This window comes from Zeus faber, assembly GCF_960531495.2.
Source record: "Zeus faber genome assembly, chromosome: 6".
Classification (NCBI taxonomy): Eukaryota; Metazoa; Chordata; class Actinopteri; order Zeiformes; family Zeidae; genus Zeus; species Zeus faber.
In genome coordinates, this window is record NC_137201.1 from 21,071,839 (window position 1) to 21,096,757 (window position 24,919).

Here is a 24,919-nt window from a genome sequence, read left to right on the forward strand (position 1 = left end):
CACACTGGCTGCAACAATAGGAATCATTTTCGTGTCATTCTTCATGAGAATCCAGAACAGAAGTCGGGGTTGATTTGGAGAGACAGCGCCTGCTGGCTCGTCTGGGGAAGGATTGGGCTTTTCACTGCTGCAACATTCTGCTGCGCTGGGTGGGAATGAGCGCGGACCCACGCACCCACGCACCGTGCGCGCTTAGTTTAGGAGCCGACGGACGGGATCTCCCCTGAAAACCACAACCTGGAAGAGGAACAATTGCATTTCTAACCAATGCTTCGTCCGGGATGTTAAGAGGTGTCCCTTCCAACTCCGGGCTGCACGGTTTAGGGATCGCAAAGTGGCCAAACAATGGACACGTTGGGCACGGGGCGTGTGTGTTTGCTGGACTGGTGTTTTAGACAGAGATGTACCGCTCGGAGCTGGAGGAACTGGGGGAACTGGAGGAACTGGAGCGAGAGAGCAGAGAATGACGCCAGGAGAAGGGAAGCAGACGCGGAGGAGGAGGGCAAAGCAGGACGCGTGTGCGCGGAGAGTCAGTGCGTGGTGTCCCAGATCTGTGACCTCTGAGTTCTGCCATCCACGGTCCACAGAACACCGTTCCATTGCATTGTTTCGTTGCATTCCTTTGTTTAAATTCTGACCGTGGAGAGGGACAATGTTTGCAGTTACTACCTTTTACCGTGCGTAAATGGAGACTTATTTGAGCGCATTCATTAGTCTTATTTATTACGCGCACAGTGGGATTGTGTGCCGTGTCACACTCTCACACCCTGTCCCCTGACCCCTCTACGGGTATTATAGACTTCCTTATACTTCCTTATATATCTGCCATGAGTGATGGCGATGCCCGCGAAGTGTGACCGCAGCGATGCGCAGAGCCTCGGGGCACCGGAGCGCAACGGCTCAGTGAAAACACGTGTCACCCCACTGTACCGTGACCGGGACCCGATGCTCAGCGGAACGCGGTGGTGCTACCACAGGCTGCGGTGCGCAGTGTGCGTGGGGTCGCTCTCGGTCTTGCTCGCCCTGCTGGTTGGATGCGCAGACTGGAGCGCAGAGGGCGGCAGCAGCGCGCTCCCTGCGCCTCCCCTCCAGTCCGTGTCAGACTGCGCAGCCGAGCTGCTGCACACTTGCTGGGCTGCGGTCTCTCCAGTGTTCAGCCTCACATGTGCCTTCTTCTGGGTGGGTTTGTACCTGATCCGCTGCGGGGTCCTCGTCCACACCGCGCTCTCCCTCCTGACGCTGTGCCACTTGGGCGCAGCGGCGGCGCGCTGCCTCCTGCCCGGCGCGGACGAGCCGCAGCTCCCGGTCTCCGCAGCGGCGCCGGTGCTGCTCGCCTGCCTGGCCGCCGGAGCACTCATGGTGGCGCGGCTGAACCGGGGCGTCTCGGTAGTCGTGTTCATCAGCATCGTCCGGACCATCTCGCTGATCTCCCTGCACAAGGTGCGGGCCACCTGGAGACCCTACGTGGCCTACCTGGTGGGAGTGCTGGGCGTCCTGCTGGCGCGGTATGCGGACAGGATCCTCCCGGACCAAGGGATCCATCAGGAGGGCTGCACCCCCGTGACCGGAGCCAGGAGAGAGATCCCCGTGTTTAAAAGGAGAAGGAGGTCCAGCTCCGTGGTCTCCTCAGACATGGCGCACAGTCAGTCCAACAGCAAGTCCCACCGGAGGACTTCCCTGCCCTGCATCCAGAGGGACCAGGTAAGACCCCGGCCCCGCATCCAGGGGGACCAGGAGGACCCCTGTCCCTCTGGAGGAGTCGAGTCCTTGCTTATTTTAGTTGGATATGGGACCTTTCGCTGTGAGGGGGATCCGGGGCTCAGGAGCGTTGACATAGAAGTAGAAAACTGAGAAACATGAACGCATGGATTTATCAGTTGTTTTAATTGTGTTTTATGTATTTAATATTTATGCATTTTAACAAGAATCAGAGGAGATGGATTATTATGTTTTTATTATGTTTGGGTGCATGCCACCAGGATGATGATGATAATAATAAAAAAACAAAAAAATAAATAAAAAACAACAATAGTAATAATAATAATAATAATAATAATAATAATAATATTTTTTTATCTTTATATTATAGTTTGAAGGATGTGAGGATTGTCGTTGTTCTTTGATCTCTGATACAAGCTTCCCATGGCTGTTATCTCTGCGGATTATCTCTTTATTTATAACTTGTCATATTTTGAAGAGCCACTCGCGGGAAGGCATGGATTCCATTATTTCAACCTGCAGAGATGACTTGTTGTTTTTCGACTGGACCTTGACAAATCTTTGCTGTTATTTATTTATTTATTTGTTTTTTTAAGAGAGGCTCAGGAGGGTTTCTTTAATATTTGAAGGATTTCTTCACATTTAGCAGAGTAGGGGACCTTACATGCAGTGGTTTCTGGCATTTCATAAATATGGGAGATATTAATAACGTGATGCTTTTAGAACAATGTTGTTCTGTAGATTGTTGCCCCCCCCCCCACCCCCGCCCATTTTCTCTCGCTGAAAATAAAGTACCAAATTTGGCATTTTTTTTTGCCAGAGGGATCCTATTTTAGCAGCATTGCTTGCAATTGATGATGCACAAGGGAAGTTGAGAATACAATTTCAGTCATTCACCTTGTTCCCTCTTATTTATGACAGGCTTTTCCTCCACTGCAAGAATGAACACTGCACGATTCCTTCTTTTGCCCCGCACGACTCCTCTTTAATAGATGCCTCTTTCTGTTGATATTCTGCTCGAACGAACTCGTCCTGAACCCCAGGAATGTCTCCTTATTTGCCTTAACTCCGAAACGTCCTGCTCGCGCTGATACAGACACGCCACCGTTTAACTCCTGGGGTCAGATGGGAGCGGGGCTTCACTCAGCACGATGCCATCCACCTAGATTTAGAACCTCCGCCGTGAAAAGTCGATGACGGCGCCAGACGCCTGAATGGGAAACAGATATTTTTTTTCGTGCAGGGATCAAAGGCCCCGGCTCTGACCCGCGCGTGCGGTTGGGGGTCGGGAGATGAGGGGCTGCTCCGTCAGCCCCGGACACTTGAAAGACGTCTTCAGCTCCCGCGGGCTGGTCGGAGGTGTCGTATGCGGCTTGTTGCCTTTTACGTTTCGGTCCCTTTCCGGGCCGTAGTGGCAGAATACACGAAAGACACGGGGCGATGATGGGACAAGGGCGTCAGGTGGAGGCTATTTGTGTGTGATTCTCTAAACGGAAGCAAAAGCAGAAGAACTGTAGTCCTTGAGAGGAGTGAGTGTGGGGATGCAGATTTTGTTTGGATGAGTAACGTTATTGAAAGCAGTTTGATTATGCCGAACATTTACTGATGCAAACAAAAATATGCGGCTTGAGTGCGGCTTGAGTGCACTGCATGTGCACGAATGCAGGTTTGAAATTCATATTATTGCTGATATTGTTGTGGATTTCAACGAGATATTTCTCTTTTCAGCGCTTTGTTATGTTTCTGGAGCTTCTGTTTCTCTTAACATACAATTAAGACAAATACTTGTTTTTTTTTCCCCCTCCGTTGTCCTATCTCCTATGGCTTCTGTTTTCCAAACAGTTCATGGTTGTTTGTTTTCTTTCCATCGATTCCTCAGAGAAATGGAGGTTTTAAAACCTAATGAAAACGTACAATTGCATTGCTTGTCCACATAACAATTAGACCATTTTCAGGCCGTTAAATGCGTTTGTGACTCTTGCCGTGAATGGATACCATTATGCTGGGGATTGGAAGTTCATTACATTAGCAAAGTCAAGATGGAGATACTTAGAGAACAATAAAAACAGCCCTAAATTCAAGGCATTTGTTGTAAACAGCTCTCATTGACGCAACTGAAGCAATTAACAAATTTGGGGGTTTGTGTACATTTTCTCTATGGGAAATATCCACTAATGGCTGTGTCGTCAAAAACAGTCAAAAAATAAAACAAATTGAGTGTGTCTGTAAGAGACCGTGTGTGTGTGTGTGTGTGTGTGTGTGTGTGTGTGTGTGTGTGTGTGTGTGTGTGTGTGTGTGTGTGTGTGTGTGTGTGTGTGTGTGTGTGTGTGTGTGTTGGTGGGGGGTAGATGCAAACAATTTCAACATCTCGAGGCTTCTCTGCTCCCGCCGCAGCCAAGCTAGAGCCCTCTAGTGAGAGCTGCTCTCTACTGCAATGCAAGCTGCTGTGTGTGTGTGTGTGTGTGGGGGGGGGGTAATTGCTCACTTCCTCGTGTTATTAATATAATATAATAAAGATAACACAGGCCTTTTAAAGCCGGAGGATCCAACTCGAGCATTGTTCCAGTGTTAATTAGGTTGTATTTCACACAGTTCCACCTCTCACAGCGGTTGACTGGCGATGGCCGTGCCTGTAATTGAGACACATGGCGTACACATGTTGTCGGGATCCCTGTCTTGTCTGTGTGGTCTGTGGTGTGTAAACAAGCCCATGCCGGCCCATGCTAGTCATCACCTTGCTCGCACAAGGCTGCAGACTTCCCGACAGGGGTCACACCCCAGGTGTGTGGGAGGGGGCGGGCGGGCGTCATTGCACGTAATTGCACGTCGACGGCGACGGGGAAATGACCACGTGCGGGTCATCGCATGGGAGGCGGCAGCCCGCGTTTGAGACGTCAGCCCGCGTTTACGCCCGCGCTACCGAGTTTGCTCCCCGTGTGGGGAGAAGAAATGTATGGGATGTATAGGGAGCCTGGAGGATAACTCCATCGCAGCCTCGTGGAGTACAGTAGAACAAATGACCCGGAGACGCCGGGGTGTTTACGCCGGGCTGCCCTTTCGGTGTGTTAAATAGAGTTATGGTGTTTCCGAAACAGAAAGGGGGAGAGCTATGAAGGAATATGTACGCAAACTAATGTTTGCATTAGCCCTGTGTCTGAAAAGTGTGAGTAATAGTGTGAGCTTTAGGGCTGACGGATGGCATTGTTTTTTTCTCAGGAAGTCGCTCCCACAGTCCTAAGTGTCTTACGTAAAGATCCTTCAGATTGATAGTGGTTGTATAAAGATGGTTTATACAGAAAATAAATACGGCAAAGAGGAATCTCTCTGTGTCTTGCGCCTCGCAGGCCCGAGGGCCGCTGCGGTGTGAGCGCTGTGGAAAGTCGCAGCTCGGAGGCAGCGCTGCACTCCACACACTCTGCACAAGTGCAGATTTAATAAACAGCCATTTCCCATCTTCTGATTACAGATTGGCTGCCAGCATCTATCAGCTCACTAAGTAGCTGCATTTCCCAAGGCCGGGGTCATCCTCCCCGTCAATGAGGAAAAGTAATAAAAGAATGTCATTATCAACTGATCTGATAAGGGGCCAGCCGCAGGGGTGGGGGGGGTGGGGGTGGTTGTTCTTCAGGGCTAATGAAAGATGACTGGTCGGCTGTCTGTAGTCCATTTGGGTATATTGAGCCGGCGGAAGAGGTGTAGATTTTTGGATCGCTTTTCACAGACCTGTGGGGAAATTCAGGCTTTTTCAGGCTGCCGTAGAGGTTCCCCTCCCCGCCCCCCGCCCGCCGTCGACGGCCTCTGCCGAGGGTAAAAGATCCGCCGCCTCGGCGTCGGGGGGGACCGCGCGACAGCTCGGCTGGAATGCTGCGACTCAGCGCGGCCGGGCCCAGGTAGTGAGAGAGGAAACCAGAAGCAGACGTGCCGTGCGGGGAGTGCGAGGAGAGGACGGAGCTGATTGGACGTCGCTAATCTGCCGCGAGCCGATTGGACGGTTGTTCGCGATCGGAAGCCGGGGCCCTTTGTCGTCACCTGCTTTCCCCTCCCCGCCCCCTGCGTCCGCTCTGGACCTGCTGTCTGTCCTCTCCCTGACACCAACACAAATATGATCCAAACCGGATCGGAGGAAATTCTTCCTTAACGTGGATGATAGAGATATTGTTGAAATCCACGATAATGACTTCCTGTGGAACGGGATCCAAACGCAATTATTGTTGCTCTCGTGCACATCTCCCGTTACTCAGTTTTCACTGCGTCAACCATAATTGAATTGCATCATGGATGAGGGGGTTGATAGTCGGTGATTTACCTCTCGACCGCCGAGCGCTCTTCATCCACAGGCGCTTGTTTGTACTTTAAGCATTTATCCTCGTGGGATCAGAAGCCTTTCCTCTCGCTCTCTTTTTTTTCAAACTGTAATGGCCCCTTGGTTAGAGGGGGACCTCCGCCTCCCCATCTGGAGAGGAAAGGGAGTAAATTGTAAATGGTAAATGGACTGCATTTATATAGCGCTTTTCTAGTCTTGCGACTACTCAATGCGCTTTACAGTACATGCCTCACATTCACCCGTTCACACATACACATTCATACATTGATGGCAGTGGCAGCCATGCAAGGCGCACACCTGCTCATCGAGAGTAGTTAGGGGTTGGGTGTCTTGCTCCAGGGCCACTGTCGTCGCGCTTAGCGAGGGGCCCCAGCTCTGTGCCGCGATTGGGTGAATGGGATTCAAACCCGCCTTCCCAACCCCGAGTGGAGAAGGTGGAGGTGCTGGAGGAGAAATGGAAGTAGGTCATTCGAGGTTTTTTTTGCTCGGTAGCCAGGCCAAACAGTGGGCTCGCCCCGACCCCCCTGAATGGTGGGAGTGCGGCGGTTCGGGTTCCGCCGTCCAGTTGGCCACGCAGCATGGAGCCGCATTACGGCTGTTTCTGGTCTGCAGACAATTTAGACAAGAGGTCGTACTGTCGCGCGAAATACACACTCACCTGCTGCATTACACACACACACGCACGCACGCACGCACGCACGCACGCACACACACATATACACACACACACATACACACACATGCACACGCAGAGTGTGGTTCATATCCTCTGCCTCGCCCGGCCTCTGATCCCCTAAACCAGACCAGAGCCTTGGGTCAAAGCAGACAGAGTACAAAGAGAAAGTGTATTTACTTCAAACCCCTGGCAGGGTGAGGATTTGGCTCCCCGGTTTATTCTCATGGAAATTACGGAAGAAGTGTGTGTGTGTGTGTGTGTGTGTGTGTGTGTGTGTGTGTGTGTGTGTGTGTGTGTGTGTGTGTGTGTGTGTGTGTGTGTGTGTGTGTGTGTGTGTGTGTGTGTGTGCGTGCGTGCGTGCGTGTGTGCGCGTGTGCGCGCATGTGTGCAGCCGGCAGCCTGATGGCTCCCAGCTGAAGCGGCTGCAGGTAGACTTTGTTGGAGGGAGCACCGAGTGCCCCAAACCACAGAAACGACCCAAAGCAGCTCCGGGTGCCAGACGCTGCTCTGAACACACGCAAACATACGTCCGTCCACCGTGAACATAATTCGGGAGTTGAAATAAAACATGTTTTGTTGGTGTGTGGTGTGTGCTGGCAGGCACAGGCAGCACGGCACGCTTTTATTTTGTAGCTTCTATAACGTAATTATGTCACTCGGGTTACGGGTTACCTCCATCGCTTTTTCAGCGATGGAGGTGAACAGAATGTTCCTGGCATGCGTGCGCGCGCGTACGGGTGTGTGTGTGTGTGTGTGTGTGTGTGTGTGTGTGTGTGTGTGTGTGTGTGTGTGTGTGTGTGTGTGTGTGTGTGTGTGTGCGTGTGCGTGCGTGCATGCGTGTGTGCGTGTTTGTGCATGCGTGCGTGTGTGCACATCTGTATAAAACGTGTGTTTCGGGAAGTGGAAGACGCTTACCTGTTAAAAGCATTGTGGAAGTTTTGTTGAACATGCAACTGTTGATAGATGGATGGATGGATGGATGGATGGATGGATGTATGGATAGACAGATAGATAGATAGATAGATAGATAGATAGATAGATAGATAGATAGATAGATAGATAGATAGATAGATACATGGATGGATAGATAGATGGATGGATGGATGGATGGATGGATGGATGGATGAATGGATGGATACATGGTTGAATAGATACTTTATTCATCCTTAGAGGGAAGTGACCAAGTTTGTGGTTCATTAAAACAGAAATGTTCTTTCTGAATGCAGAAGAGGATCTCTAGAGCTCTCTCACTGCAGTAATAAACGACTTGGTTCAATATGTGGTGTTATGGTCTCGTTCTTTGTCAACTCCGCCAGCTTCTCCGCGCACGGTCTCCCTGACGCACCACAATTATGGACAAATGGGATCGTTACTGCTGCAGGAATACATCGTGAGGTAGGAATTTCCTCTCTGGGGAAAAAACTAATTGCATTGAGAAAGTAATTGAACGTAAACAGGACACCCAGACGTTTTTAAAGATAATGCACCGCAGACTCCCGCATGTCCTTTCATGGTCTGCTCCAGGACATTTCAAGTTGGAAGTAGGCACATCGTGGGACGGGGATCTGGGAACACATGCAATGAAGTGGATGAAGTGAAAATCTTTCATTCTCCAGGCAGCGGCTGCAGAAGCTTCTGGGGGAAAGGGAATGACAGGAACATGAGGAACCGTCCAATGTCCTACAGAACTTCCCCATCGCTCTGAGGCGTAGACATCCTAAGTGTTTGTTTGTTCAACGGCTTTTGGCTCAGCCCACTCCGAAATGATAGGTTCAGCATTTTTCAGCTCAACAAAACTTACCACTCTGCTGCAGCTTCTCGCCGTGCTTACATGCAGTTCAATGGGGCAAAGGAAAAAAACAACAACACGTTAAATCACCTTTTGAACAAGGGAAGCTCACAATGCTTTTTATTCAGGTCCGGTAACAGTAAGATCACTGATTTTGAGGTGAACAAAGTGAGATATAACATGAGACTGTCACCAATGATAAAAACGAGAACACGACCACTCTGAGCTTCAACAACATTGTATTAGGATGGTTTTGTTCTTTGATATCAGAGCTTTTGTATGAGATGTATTGGGCCCGTTACCCATCTCTCCAGCACGAGTTATACTTATCATTCTCTACTCATATTGCCTATTTCTGTTGGAAAACGATCAAATGTGCAGTTCATGCTTGTTTTTGTTGTTATCGATATGATATTTAGTCGTCAGTCATTTTTTGTGATTTTCCCAACAGACCAAATAAGCCAATGCCACACAAGCCAATGCCGCTTTCTGCACACATCAACTCATCCTCCCTTCAATCTGATGTCTAGTCTTCTTTTAACACTGTGATTTCTTACATAAGCGGGCATTCCTCCGCTTTAAATGGGCTGGAATGTGCAGGTTGAATCCGCCCAGTGGGCCCATTCATCACATGCACACACACACACACACACACACACACACACACACACACACACACACACACACACACACACACACACACACACACACACACACACACATACACACACACATACACACTAACACACCCTGGTCTCCGCCAACATGGCTGTCCTGTCACCAGGTGTTCAGCTGGCCTCCATCGAATGAATGGACACTCACATCACGCTGGGAAGTGCTGTGTGTGTGTGTGTGTGTGTGTGTGTGTGTGTGTGTGTGTGTGTGTGTGTGTGTGTGTGTGTGTGTGTGTGTGTGTGTGTGTTTGTGTGTGTTTGTGTCTGTTTGTGTTTGTGTTTGTGTTTGTGCGTGTGCGTGTGCGCGTGTGTGTGTGTGCATGGGTCTGTGTATGGGGCTGCTAGGTGTAAATGGCTGCGGTCAGTAGAGTGTGTTAAAACAGCGGCTGATCCCTCACTGTCTGAGTCCTCGCTGCTGGTGATCAATGTCCGTCCAGGGAGGAAGTTGGAGCAAATCCCCCGGCTCGGTCCTCACTGTCCCAGCCGTAGGAAGGAGCCGCATCGCCGCCGCCACGCCTCATTAAAGACCCTGGAACCCTCTGGACTCGGCTGACTGGAGCCCAAACGCGGCGAGTGATGAATTGATTTCAGATTGATTATGGTTTGTGACTTCTGGGAGACATGTGGAGTGAAAGTCAGGATGTGACCGCCCACAAAGTGCCCAGCGCCCTGCACCCAGTACCCTGCACTGAGTGTCCAGCATACTGCATCCAGTGTCCAGCACCCTGCACCCAGGGCCCTGCAGGGAGCACCCGGCGCACTGCTCCCAGTGCCCAGCGCCCTGCACCCAGTACCCTGCACTGAGTGTCCAGCATACTGCACCCAGTGTCCAGCACCCTGCACCTTCTGCCCTGCAGGGAGCACCCGGCGCACTGCTCCCAGTGCCCAGCGCACTGCACCCAGTGCCCAGTGCCCTGCACCCAGTGCCCAGAGCTCTGCGCCCAATGCCCGGCGCCCAGTGCCCAGCGCCCTGCGCCCAGCGCCCTGCGCCCAGCGCCCTGCGCCCGGTGCCCAGCGCCCTGCGCCCGGTGCCCAGCGCCCTGCGCCCGGTGCCCAGCGCCCTGCGCCCTGCGCCCAGTGCCCAGCGCCCTGCACCCAGTGCCCAGTACCCTGCGCCCAGTGCAAAACGCCTGCTCATGCTGTGCCCGCTCGCCTCTGTGTTTTTTGGCTTGAGTTTGTTTTATAAACATTTTTTTTGCCCTCAAATCCCACATTTCCTTTATTACACTCCATGAAAATATTCATAACGAACGCTGGTTTTCCATTTTGAATAAAATGTTTTTAAGCCAAACTCCCTTTCCCAACATTTTGGAAGTCTGTCTTGAGGGAACGTCTGACCCTTGAATTAAGAATTCAGATTTAGGATCTCTTGCAAGAGAGACCTGTCCATAAAGACAATCCAAGACAAACCATCACTTTGTAAATATTCACAGACAAATTCCCGAAAAACCCAGCAGATGTTTTTTGGGGTCATATTTAAGACGTTTTTTTAAACAGTTTGTCTTGTTTTAAGGTATTTAGTGTAATAATCAATATATGTGATATTTGTGATAAATTACATATATTTTCAGTTTCTAAACAGATAATGAGGTGTACTGCACTGGTGGATCGGCAACCAGACAACAGGAGATGGTGGAACAATGGCCCAAAACTGGTTGCCCGGAACATTTTCGATCCTGCCGCCGACAAGGCTCCCTGTGTCGCGCTTTACACTAATATGTTTCAGAAGAAGAAGAAAAAAAAAACCCCGCTCTGCCTTTATGGGCGGGTGTTTCCCTTCTCGCGGGGGCAGCGTCCTCGGTGTGCAGGTTAAGCGCTGTTTTCCCAGAGTCACTTTCAATTAGTGGGATATTAAAGGAGCGGAGCGAAGTAGGAGTCTTGTGCAGAATTTGCATAATGTCTTACGGTGTCCATGTAATTTTGAGCTTTGTGGGTAAACTGTCCTGTCAAGTACAAATATGACGTTTCAACAGAGTTATTTTACTCACAAGGAGTGATACATTCATATATATACAGTATATATATACAGTATACGGTGTGTATATATGCACATGTATATATATATAAATATGTGTATACACAAAGTTTATTATTCAGAGACTTCAGTGTGTGCATAATAATAATAATAATAATAATAATAGTAATAATAATACTCTTTTAGACTTTAAAAAGTTCAAAAAATTTTCAATAATTTTTTTTTATTTTCTATATATTTTTTGCGAAACTCCTTAAATTAAATTAAGTACAATTATTCTTTTTTTTATAAATGTCAAGGAGAGGTTTTCCCTGTTTCAACGGCTCAATGTTGCTGTATTGTTTTGTTTTACTTTTTAAAAGGTTTTGTCACCCCAACACGGTGATCACCTGCTGACATCGGATGTTCCCGATTTCTTAATTTCCTGATTTTCATCGATTTGTTGCATCTTTGCCCTGAATCGTCCACAGACGCCACATGTTCCCGTGTTGGATTTGGCCACAATCTATGCGTTTGAGTGGTGGGCCCTTCAGTTTATGTGGGCTGCAATGTGTGTGTGTGTGCGTGCGTGCGTGCCTGCCTGCCTGCCTGTCTGCCTGTCTGTCTGACTGTCTGTCTGTCTTTTTATATGTCTCTGTGTATGTTTTTGTGTGTGCAGGTATGTGTGTTTTTGTCTGACTGTGTGTGTACTTTAAGTGTGTGTACAAGCAGAGGGTGTGTGTGTGTGTGTTTGTGTGTTTGTCTTTACTGTATGTATGTGTGTGTCTGTGTGTGTCTGTGTGTGTGTGTGTGTGTGTGTGTCTGTGTGTGTTCCAGATTGTGTTGATTCGGCTTTCTGCCCAGGGAACCGTCCCGACCGCCTCCAAACAGAGGCTTATTCTCTGGTTTTGTGGGAAATCGGCGGTGAGACAAAATGCCACGATAAGGAGTGATAAGGAGCGTGGGGGCGGAGGGGGGGGGGGGGGGTGGTGCCCCACCCATTGTCCTGGTGGTTGGACACGCCTTGTTTTTGTGCGAGAAGCAGCGGATCAGGAAACGCACCCGGAGGCAACGCGATCGACGTGAGATTATACGGAACGTGCCTTTAATGGTCCCGCCCCCCCGGGGAGAACGTTTCCATCAGAGGCTGCTCCGTCCACCCCCCTGCCGCCCCTCCTCCCTCCCCCTCTCCTCTCCTCTCATCCTCCTTCCCCTTCTCTTCTCTCCTCTAATTTTCCCTACTCCTCACTCCTACTCCTCACTCTCTCCTCTTCTCTTTCATTCGCCCCCCCCTCCTCCTTTTTCGTACACTTTATTGTTTCCTCCCCGCTTCTCTTCTTTTCTCTCTTCTCCTCTCTTCTCGTTTTATCTCCTCGTCCTCTCCTCTCGTCTCCTTTCCTCCCCCGTCCTCTACTCTCCGTTTTCTTCTCTTTCCTCCTCTCTTTGTTTATCTTCCCTTCCCTTCCCTTCCCCTCCCTCCCTCCCTCCCTCCCCTGTTCTGTTCTCATCTATTCTCTCTTGTCATCTTATCTTGTCCCCCTCCTCTCTTCTAATTTCCTTTTCTCCTCTCCTCGTCTCCTGACACCTCCGCAGGGTGCCGCGGGGAAAAAAAACTAAAAAATAAAAAAATCGCGGAATGCCCCTTTAAAGTCGACCACCTCTCCCCTCTCCCCTTCCCTCCTTCTCCCCTCCCTTCTCTCTTATCGTCCTTTTTTTATTATTCTTCCACCTCGGTCGGTCCATCCCTCGCCGTGGCCGCCGGCGGGTCTGCGTTCGTGGAGCGTCGGGCTCGGAGAAGAGGGGGGAAAAACAACTTTCACATTCTCTCTGTTCGGAGCGATGCCACCGCCCGCCATCTGTCCACCCCGTCACATTTTTGCCGTCTGCATTTCGAGACAAACCTCATCAGACCTCTCTCTCTCTCTCTCTCTCTCTCTCTCTCTCTCTCTCTCTCTCTCTCTCTCTCTCTCTCTCTCTCTCTCCCCCTCTCTCCCTCTCCCTCATTCTTAATCTCATATTTCCTCTCCATCTGAGGCAGTGTGATCATTCTTAGTCATTTCCATCGCGTGTTCTCTTTAATTCTGCGGATAATCGAGAGCGGTTCTCTCTATCGCGGGCGTTTCTCGCCGTTATTCGGGGAGACTGGCGGCGGCGGCGGCGGCGTTGAGATTTTAAGAATTGTGGGAGATTTCTCTGGTGATTCATGGAAGCTTCCAGTTACCTCTTGGAGAGAGTGTTTCCATTGTCAGGAAGGGGAATGGCATGCGGTGGGTTTGGCTCGCCGCCACCGAGCGGAGAGGCAGAAGGACTTCTGACGTCACCGCGAAACGCGACCCACTTCTCGATAGGCGAGGAGCCTCGGGCGGGCCGAGCAGATGTGGCACACGCACACACACGCACGCGCTCACACACACACACACACACACACACACACACTAAACACACACACACGCTACACACACACACACACACACACACACACACACAGACAAGCTCACTCTTCTCTGGACTCAGCTGTTCTTTTCTTTTAAAATACCCACAGAGGCAGAATCAACAGAGCCAGGACGTGGCCCCGCTCTGATTTGGATTTTTGCTTGAACAGAGACATGAGCGGCCTGACGCCTCGTACACAGTTGTACCCTGAACGTTACGTCTCCCAAATCTCAACGCAGTTTTTTTTTCCCCTTCCGACTAGTTCCGTTAGTTTTCGCTGCCGAAAATGGAGCGAAAAACATTTGAATGTTGTGCGGAAAATAATTGCAATTGCAATGTTTTCGCGTTGTAGTGAGTAAAATATAGCATTAATAATATGCTATAATATGCCGTCCGTCCATCTCCCACGCATAATTGGACATTTCTCAACCGATCCGTCCCCCCGTTCTCTAAGGTGCGTCCACCAGGGGGCAGTATCTTGTGATTTGTACTTTTCTTAAGCTTTTCGAGTTTTTTCTCCAGCAACTTTTGCTCTACTTCATTTCGGATCATTTTTACTCCTGGACATTCTCCCCGTTCGTTTCCTGTCCCATATTTGGCCGAAAATAGACCGTATTTTACCTTAATGAAATAACCAGTGCTCTTCACTTTGAAGCGCAGCTTCATCTTATTGCTCTGCACACAAAAACATGGTTTTAAAAATGCAGCTCTGTGCGGTTTGCTGAACATAAGTCTCGTGGAGGCTGGATTTACAGTAGTTACTTACACTTTTAATACTTAAGTTCCATTTAAAATCAGATACGGTCGCGTTTCAATCAAGCAGTATTTTAATGGGTGACTTCTACCGCCCATGGAAGTCCTATTCTCCTACGGCATCTTTACATTCGCTCAAGTGCGGCACCGTTACTCTTATGTAAGCTGGCAGTAGAGGGGCGGCGGTGGCGGTTTCACCCAGAGGACCGTGGTTCTCGTGCGCGGCCTCCATCAGCTGCCGTCCCACCCGGGGCGACGGCCCGGCCTCGCTCTCATCACGCCAGCGCTTCAAGCCCTTCTATGAAGCCGTGCCATTTGGGTGCGTTTCACGGATATGGCACGCACTAATACGCTCTCTGCATCTGCCATTCACACTTTCAGCCAAAAGGTCTGAGATGTTCAAGCGTTGCTTCAGACATTTGCTTTTTCCCCGTGTTCGCGACGCTCTGCGATCCGCAGTTGAATGGAGTTTTGCTTTTCGGCGTAAAGGTTTCAGCTGATCTAATCACCTTCCCTGAACCTGATCTCCTCCGAGGATTTGTGGTGGAACTGATCAGCGTAATTCAAAGTAATGTAAAAACATAACTTGCGGTTTGCATATTTGTGGCTGAATAAACACTGGTGCGGATATATTTGTCGAAAACGGTGGCATTGCATTTTCTGGAAAAGAGGCGGGAGACAAAAGGTATCGATCAAAGCGGTTCTGTCTGTAACCAAAGCATGTGTGGTGAGGAGCCCGTGCTCAACACAAATACCAATACAGTATGTTTTCCTGGCTCCTTTCTCTGTGATCGGCATGCCCTCCCTCTGCTGCTCTGGGTGTTCTCATCATCGCCTCTACCTGCTTGGTCATAACATTGCGCGTTACTAATGAATTCCTCTGAATTTTTCTCGTGAAAAATTATCGACGTGTTTGATTTCGCCGATGTTGCCCAGCGCTAATCTCTAAGACGTCAGTCCGCCACCGGACCATCAACCCTTTAAATGATATTTGATGTGTTTCCTGTCTGCCTCGCATGTAAAGCAGCTCTCTGCGTAACAGGGTCAGAGCATTTCTCATAAAAAAAAAAAAAAAAGGCAGAAAAACAGCACCACGCGTTCTGCCAAGCCACAGCTGGCAGCTGCCGCTTCATTTTAGGGAGAAACCTGCCAAATAACCTAGATCTATGAAATGAAGAAACATCAGTGTCTATTGATGTCCATCAGAAGCTCTGCTGTTGGCTTTCAATACTGTAGGGTATCCATTTTGTTTAGTTTTTCATTTATCCCTTTCTGGCGGAGCAGTGCTGTTCATTTGTTCTATTTCAGACCCCCAAAGAAGTGTGGGAGGCCATCTTGTTTCAGGAGCGCGTTTGGTTTTCGTTTGAGTCCGCGGCTCTGCAACGCTGACGCGGTCCAGAAAACAAAATGGCAGCTCGGTCGGGCGAGCGAGGGTCCTCGCCGCTTTCCGGCGAGGAGCTCATTATTTCTGAAATGCCAGCGATAATGGAGAGTGGTCACCTTCGAGGAGCGACTCAATTTACCGTGACCGAAGCCTCAACGTTTTTTTTCGGCACTGGCCGGAGGGCCAGTGCCGAAAACACTCCCGATGTCATTACGCGTGCCGCTGTGGCCGCACCGTCCAGTTGCAGCCGAGACAGAGCAGGACGTCCAGGGAAACGGCGGCTCGGCCCAGATGCCTTCGCACGTCTTTGCAGGGTAAAGGTACAGTATAGCGCGGTCGGTCAGCATGCCGGGCAGTTGGCCAAATATAAACAGTACAAGGAACATAAGGAAACATTTACTGCTGCCTCACGACTCAATGCAAACCACAGAGTGTTTATTTTGTGTAACAATTTATTTTCTGGCATTGCAGAATCGTATAAAATCCTTTACTTTGACTCAGCTAATAATCGCTCGCTCTGTTTTGGACTCTCAACGCACCGCCCCTTCGGAGGTCAACAGAGCCAAAGGAGCTTTGCTATTTGCCGACGCCAAGGTCACCCGGGTTGAACTCTCGGCCAATCTTTGCGACATAGTGTCTCTTTTTCGAGACTCTGGGGATTGAGGTTCATCCGATTTTCTGACTCTTCCGTCATTTGAGTCAGTTGGTGTGAAGCGCGGGTGAGGGAGGGTCGGACGAGTCGGTTCCGCTGAGTTGTGAATGGAATTCTTCCAAGAATCATTTAGTCCTGTCAAAATTATTTATTTTGCTGGAATGCAAAGCATAAATCAGTCACAGTCAATTGAACTATTTTTCCTTTTTTTTCTTTTTTTTCTTAACATTCATTTAATCCTCGGTAAATATTTTCAGTTTGGGAGTCGAGGATTCACTCGCCGTCTCTTCGACTCCGGAATCCGGATTCCGACTCCAGTGAAGTGCCTGTGCGCGCGGCTGCAGTTCCCGAGCCGCACACAATATATACGAAAGAAGGACCCTTTCGCCCGAGCGACTCCGGGCTCCTCGTCCGAGAGATTCTCTTTCGCTACGAAACAGATGGTTCGAGAGACTTGCGTCGCCGTTGCGAAACTGTGTGAAGTTTCAACAACATCGCGAAAATCACAAACGCGGCGTGACCGGCAGCCTCTGTGAGACAAACAAAACCACAAAGGCACGCACACATAATGAGTCGGGTTAGGGTTAGGGTTAGGGTTAGGGTTAGGGTTAGGGTTAGGGTTTGAAATGTGAGAAATGTGTCCACATGTATGCACAGATGGCCACCTGAGCGGGGGAGGGGGGCGGCCTGTGATGTTACCACTGATGTAATAAGCACTCATTCATGGGCAGCGTGGCAGACTGTTAGGACGGATTGAGGGGCGGCTGGATGAAAAGGTCATTGGGCCTGTTTTGAGTGAGTGTAAGATTTCCATCATCGCTCCGCATGCTCTGCCAGGCGGCGGCCGAGCTGCACAAAGAGCGTCTCTGAAGCTCTGACAGCCCGGACCCCGCCACTAAGTCAACAGTCTGCCCCCCCCGCCACACACACACACACACACACACCCCACAGCTTACTTGATGTCGTTTTGCAGGCTTCCCATTTGGCTTTCCCTTCGACAAGCCTCATTCCAAAACCACGCCCCTCCCCTCCCCGTTCTCCCCCATTCCTGCACCGGGCCGCTGTCCCCCAGAATTCCGCAGCCCGTTCCCACCGCAGACCCTCCCCGCGTCTCACCCCGACACCTTTCATTGTTTCCACGCGGCGGTGAAACACATCCATGGAAATGTCTGCCCATCTGTGGAGAAGGCGAGGGGCCTCGCGTGCACCCGTGCACGCACGCACGCACACACACTGGCACGCACACGTACACACACACACACACACACACACACACACACACACACACTGTGGAGGAATAGTTCCAGGAAAGTGGCATCTGCGCAGCCCATTAGCCAGGGAGACAGCGGACCTGTGCAGGCATTTACATATGGTGGTCAGCTGCTGGAATGGAACAGGAACCAGGGGTCACATTTGAGAGAAAACACCGGGGATGTGTTTCAGACACACGCACATGTGCGCGCACACACACACACACACACACACACACACACACACACACACACACACACACACACATACATGCACACACACATGCGCACCACTTGCACACACACACACACACACACACACACACACACACACACACACACACACACCAAAGTCTGGTTTTGCCCTTCACCGCTGCCCAGGTAGTGCTGCAGTAGCCAAGTCGATTATGTCTGTGGGGCTTGGCTGCAGGTCAGTGCAACCAGCCGCTCCGTGGGGGGCAAATAAACTCTCAGTCTCACACATTTGGAGCCGCTCGGCCTGCCCAAACACATTCTAGCACTTACCCCCCCGCCCCCGGCCCCCGAAACCGCTTAAGCATGTTTGTACTTCAGCATCGGAGCTGTTGCTTTTAGGGCCTTGTCTGCTAGTTAAGTAAGATGTGAATCGTAAACCGTCATCGGTTTCAGGAAAAACCTTGAGGAGCCGGAGCGGGGGTGTGGAAAAAATGAAGAGCTCTCAGGGGCCTCACATCGGTAGCAATGCGATTATTTAAACAGGAATAATCCGCCCTACTGTAAAGGTGGAGTGGACCTACCCCTGCGACTGGAGAGCCAGTAGAAGGAGGGAAGGAGCGCTCAGAGGAGTTAAGAGACGGACGGAGGAAGGGAGTGTTTGGGAAGAGAGGCGGGAGTGGGGCTGGGGGGTTGGGGGGGGTTTCGGACCCCGCAGCTGGGTCTCATTAGCGTGTTTGCATTGCCGGGTCTGGGCTGACGAGACCCGCCGTGGACCCCGCGAGGGGCCGGGCCCGGCCAGACCGGGGCGCTTCCTGCTGGGGCCGACCGCTCAGCACCCCGGCTCCGCTCCTGACTTCCAGTCGAGTTCTCAGTTCCAGCGTGAGAAACAAAACAACTGCCAAAAAGTTCCAGGATGCAAAGAGCAGGAGAAGAAAAAGCTTCAGGAAAATTAAAGGAACACCCTCTCTGCTCTAGCCTCGTCGAGTCTGTTATGATGGTGAAAACGTTCTCAGATTTGGGTTCCCGTGGACAGAACCTTATCAAAGGGGCTCATGCAGATCAAAACGAGGGTCCCGGATGTGAAAGACTTTCGCCTAAAAAAACCGAGCATCACCGCTTTTTAGGGATGTGTCGGAAGGTCCTCCCTCCTTTCTCCCTCCCTGATTGTTCGCTCCTCATAAAGCGCCTTGATGATCCTTCACCGTTTTCCAATGATTTTACGACTCGGCAGCATCACCCCGCGCAACTTAATCCTCCAGATGTTTCTGAGGGAGTCGACACCGAGCCGTTAAACTGTTAACGCCGCTTCCTTGTCGCCGATACCGTGCAGGGAACATCAGCCAGCCATTAAGGCGCTGCATGGACGTCCTGCGGTGGCGTGACGTAACGTGTGACACGGCGACGCCGTGTCAGTGTTAAATATTAGGCGACTCCCTGGGTGGCAGCATTACCATACTCAGCACGGCCGCTATGAGGGAGGTTTCTTCATTGGCCTTTCCTCGTTTTAATAATGTAATCATTGTCTGGCTCCTGTTTAGAGCGTCCTTCTGCCCGGACGGCTTTTCTTAGTTGGAGAGTAATTGACCACATGTAATGCATGTAATCGAATTATGCCAATGGTATTCAAATAAAGTGGTTATAAAACCACACAATACACAACATGAACACAGCTTGCAATAGTGTTATGTATCGGGAATAGTGTTGAAATATTCATATCGATATGCAGTATTCCTTGCATTGAACTGAAAAATATACATTTAGATGATACAGAATTTGGTTGAAAAGCACTCTAAGTAGGTTTCAGATGCTGGATTTTTCAGCAGAAGAGAGCTTGAAACAGCATATCAGAGTCAGTTTTACATCGTGGATCTGCAGCGGTTTCTTTTTAACCAGCGAACGGAGAAAAGAAAAAAAAAAAAAAAAAGCAAACCCAGCTCATTGTCATTTTGTCAAAGAAAACACGCCGGGTTCCTCCTCGGTGGTTCCAAAGCCTCGCCAGTATCCCGTCTTATTCCCGGCAGCCGTGCTGCGGAGGTAGCGGTGCCTTCTGGGTGGTACGTCGTTGGTCACGGTGACATGGGGCGAGGTATGCGGCGCTCTGGGAGCACCTGGTCCGAGCCGCTGCAGGCGGCGGAAGAGCTCCAACGAGTCCGGGACTCATTAAGCTCTCACTGCCCTGCCAGGTGGACTGCAACCTCAACACACACACACAGACACACAGACACACGCACGCACGTGCACACAGAAACCTGCCTTGGAACACATGTTCAAAGTTAGAGACCTACACACGGTAAAGCCAGTCCTGCTCAGATGTGTTTACTATATGCAAACTGATTTGAACGCTGACTTCCATACACACACACACACAAACACACACACACACACAAACACACACACACACACACACACACACACATTCGCACTCGCACTCACATACACACACGTGTGCACACAGGCATGCATACAAATGCTCTCCCACACACACACACACACAAACACACACACACACACACACACACACACACACGAGCACACACGTAGAATCGGGCTCACTAGCCTCTAATCACATCAGCGCAGATATGTTATCGGTGTAACCAAATCAGTGGTAATGCAAAGTGTAGCATATCGGGTTTTGGCCGCAGCGAAGTCACATTTGCAGTAAGTGAACTGACGTCATGCACATTAGGGCCGGTTAAAAATACAGATACCGGAGTCAGAGATGAGGGCGATGACGGGCGTAGCGTGCGCTCGTTACACCTCGTATGGACACGCCGTATTCTGATCCCGCTGCCCCCGATCCCTCCGGAGCGGTGGCGTGGTTTCAAAATGTTCTGTTGTTCTGTTGAAGTAGAAAAGTAATAATACTGTTATTTTACTACTATTATTCTACCGGACACTGGAAAAATACTGCATTCTCAGAAAGTCAATTGCTTACAGAATAGTAATAAAAATATATAATGGTGGATTTATAATGGAGATTAAGTGTCATTTATATAAACTGGAAATGCACTGATACCTGGAGCTTTCAAAATTGTTACATCATTGCCTTATCGCAATCATTTGAGCCGATCGCTAACATTTTGTGAAATCATTAGATTGCTCAACTGTATTTTCCATCCAAATTGAAGGGAAATTTTAAGCCAATGCGTTGCAACATATAAAATGTGTATTAGTCAAAGTTTCCATCAGTTGGCTTGATGCACATTAACTCTCTACCTGAACTTTTATAATGTGGACAAAAAGAAAAAAAGAAAGTTTCATTATTAATCGTGATTGTTTGTCTAACGAAAAAAAGTCATGATTGCATTGCATTTAGCAGACGCTTTTATCCAAAGGTGATGATGGTGACAACGTGACTGAAACCACCTTTTTTGTTTACTGCTCATATCCAAGTCCCACAATTGTAAGATGCCAAGTTCTGATCCAGTCCATTTGTTCCACCCAACACTATTAGCTTTATTTAAAAATAATGATTCACATATTATATATTTGTTTCTCTATTAGTGGGATCTTGCGTTTTTCTTTGTGTCCAAACAGCAGGTTAAGAGCTAAAAATATGTTTTTAATGCATGACGTGTTCGACTGCGGGAGGAGTTTGTATCGAGGGTATTCTCCGAAAAAGCCGCCACTTTGTTTCCCCCTCATATCGGGACGAGATGCGATCGCAGGTTTCCTTTTTCGTCGTTTTGGAAACAGTGGTGAATAAAAAACAGAACATGGAGGCGTGGGTCCTGCCCCCGCCCCCCGCTGACCTAACGGCCTCAGTTGTAGGAATGCATGTCGACTCAGTCATGGAGTCTTGTGTCGTAATGTCTCCCTCCTCACGCCGCGCTCTGATTGGCCGCCGCTCCCTTAATTACCACAGCGACTGTTTATCCGCGCTGTTTGCCCGGATCCTTATCAGCCCTAACGGCGCTTTAACTCCCCGAGAAGAAGAATGTCCAGCGAGGAGGAGACAGACACGAGAGGAAGTGCTGTGTATGTGGTTTGGGTGGAGCAGGTGGAGCGGGGGCTGGGGGGGTGGTGTTTGCAGTGGTGGAAAGCAAATATCTCTACTTTTTAGGTAGAGGTAATATACAGTAGATGTAATATTAAGTGTCAAAGTGCTTGGTATGCGGTGTGTTGGCCCTTTACTCACAGCCAGTGCCTCGGGGGACTCAACGTGCGGCCGGCAGTCCCGGAAGGGGACACGGCGACGGCAAGTCGGGGCTATGGATTTGGTGTTGAGATCTTTATGGCGCTCCGAGGTCACAGGTTTTCACAACATTGTGTTTCTATTTTTTATTTTTATTTTTACCCAACGTCGAGCTCGTCACCTTGCAATTTTTTCGTTTTACGTCGTGTGCCCGTGAATTTTAAAATTTATCGTCCCATTCTAAAAGCGAGGTGACGTCGTCGAGTCTCTGGCTCGGATTTCGGTCCTGCGCTTGGCAGAGTTCACCATATACAGTTCTGCAGCGCTTTTCACTTTGCTGAGGTCAAGGTAGAAGAATGAAGTTTCCTCTTTACTGTGCGTGTGTGCATGTGCGTGTATGCATGCATGTGCCTGTGTGCGTGCGTGCGTGCATGTGCGTGTATGCACGTGTGTGCGTGTGTGTGTGTGTGTGTGTGTGTGTGTGTGTGTGTGTGTGTGCAGCCCAAACTCTGGCCGTCTCCGCGTGTGTGAGTAATGGTTGTCGTTTTATTGGCCAGCTCCTCAACAGACTCTATGAGTAATCACATAATGCCTCCGCTGACGTCAGAGCCGTTGCCGTGGTAACGCAGTGCGCCCCGCTCTGGGGAGGTGCGTTCATTCTTTATTATTTTTTTTTTTTTCTCGTTCCCTTCCTCGCCACAACTCGTCCTGTGTGTGCGCTCGAAAAAAAAACCCTCCAGATGGAGACGGTCACAACCCACCCCCCTCCGCCCCTCCAGCCTCCGCCCCCCGCCTCCGAAAAATAATAATAATGTGGAGTTGTGCAGTTCAACGTCCTCGCATGGGTTTCACTTTTCTTTTTCCCTTCTTCCACTCTCATTTTTCTGCTCTCTTCACTGACCTTGCATTGGTCACCCCTCTCTCTCTCTCTCTCTCTCTCTCTCTCTCTCTCTCTCTCCTCTCCCTCTCTCTCTTCTTTTCTTCCGTCTTGCTTTGTCTGATTCCAGACCCTTCTCTTGTCATCATTAACAACCCCCCCGCCTTTCATTCACTTCCTCTCCTCTCTCACCCCTCCTCCACCTCCTCTCCTCCACCTCCCCCACCTCCTCCCAAAAAAAAATCTGCGGTTCCTTACCAGCCGCCTCTCCCCGTTCCCCACCAGACACTCATTTTCCCCCGCTGCCCTTTAATGCGTTGCCCAATTCCGCTTGAACGACTGACCCCCGCTCGGTTCTTCCTTTCGCACTTGCCTTTTTTTTGTTGTTTGTTTTTTGTTTTGTTTTTTTTCTTTCCCTTTTCTGCGCTCGTTGGGATGGAAGGAAACGTCCTCCCCGGTGTAATCATGCCTACGTAACGTTAATATAATCCCAGGCGCTCCGTCTGATTCTACCATGCATTACATGCAATTTGACTTTCAGTTTACCGAGCTGCGCGTCGCTGGTGTGCACACGCAGCGCATTTGGCTGCTTAAAGTACGACGGAAACGTGTTTTACTGACGCTGTGATACACAGCAGTGGAGAGTCATGAAGTACAACTACTCCAGATGCCTTTGTTTCAACAATCTGCACTTTCTTGAGTATAATTCAGTTTTGAGACGTTTGACTTCACTCCACTTATTATGATTATCGTTCTGTTATTATGACTCTATATTTCTAACGCGTTACTGTAGTTCCAAAAATATTCAGGATTTATTTTTGCATATATTTGCAAATTACTAAAATACTAAATCATTACTAAATCTTTTTTTTTTTTTATCAGGATATGCAATAGCTGGGCACTGATCTACAGTGTGCTGGATGTGGAAAGTAATTTAACTTGTAATACTGTTAAATATGCATATCAGCCAAGACTAAAAGTGTTATTTTTAAGTGGAAATGTTGTGTTTAGTCATTTTGTGTCGGGGTATTTGCACTTTCACTGAAATAAAAGGTCTAAGCATTCCTCCCACCACCGGTTAAATGTGTTTTCACAATTATTAAAAACATATTTTCGAAAAAGAGGCCAAAAGGTCAAAGAATGATATTTGCGAAGTGTGACATTTTCCTCTGAAAAGCCCGAAAAGGGACAAAACGTCAATAATGTCAATAATACGTCCTGGCTGGTTATCTCATTAGCAGCCAGTCTGGCTGGCTGGCCAAACAGTTACACAACCTCTAATGGCTCCGTCTGTTCTGTCTGTTCTGTCTGTTGTCATCGCCCTGAAAGCATAACGCTGGACGTTTCCAACCCATTTTCTCCTCAAATGAAAACGGTGCATCTGGTGCTGAAAGTCGGGGGGGGGCATGTCTGTTGCCTCAAAAGGCAGAAGCTGCTCTCCACCGGTGCGTCACTCGTCCAGGCCGCGGCGTGATTGGTGTCGGGCCGTGGCGACTGATTGACTGCTTATCTGGAGGACGCGTTTCGAGTCAGGGCAGAGACTCTAATGGACTCTGTCTCTCCCTAATCGACTGGGTGCGTCTTCATTTCGCCATTTCCCAATTAGAGCGCATTGGAAAACAGGCTGACTGGCACAGGTGTGTGTGTGTGCATGTGCGTGTGCGTTTTGTGTGTGTGTGTGTGTGTGTTTAGGCCAGTGTGGACAGGGGAGAGTGCGTGAGAGTCTGTCTGTGATTCAGGGAAAGGAAAAACAGACCAGGAAAAAAAAAAAAAAAGAAAATGGTGACAAACAATGGCCAAATGGATAAGCCGATTCTGCCTTCACCTCACCCTAAATCGCCAGTTTGCCCACGGTGACACAGAGCCCCTCAAGCAAAAACACACATTCCATCGATCGGTGAATCAATCAATCAATCGACCAGTCAATCAATCAGTTACATTGAGAACAAGAAGAAAGCGTGTTTTGAGTTTGAGGTTCCGAGTTTAGTGTGATCCGCCCCAAGTGGGAACTATTCACCAGTTCGCCGACAGTTCTTGTCGGCGAACAGGTCTGAAGATCACACGGTCTGTGAGGTCATGGTTGATCAGCTGCGCGGCAGGACTC

General features: G+C 49.5%; 1 protein-coding gene across 1 annotated transcript in view; it reads left to right on the plus strand.

Moving 5' to 3' along the window:
- Nucleotides 1-834: 834 nt before the first annotated feature.
- The window catches only part of pde3a (phosphodiesterase 3A, cGMP-inhibited), a gene marked incomplete at both ends in the record, with an annotated part of 75,884 nt that continues 51,799 nt past the window's right edge, over nucleotides 835-24,919 (plus strand). The window contains 1 exon segment of the mRNA XM_080002874.1: nucleotides 835-1,701. Within this exon segment, the coding sequence (XP_079859000.1) occupies nucleotides 835-1,701 (867 nt within the window).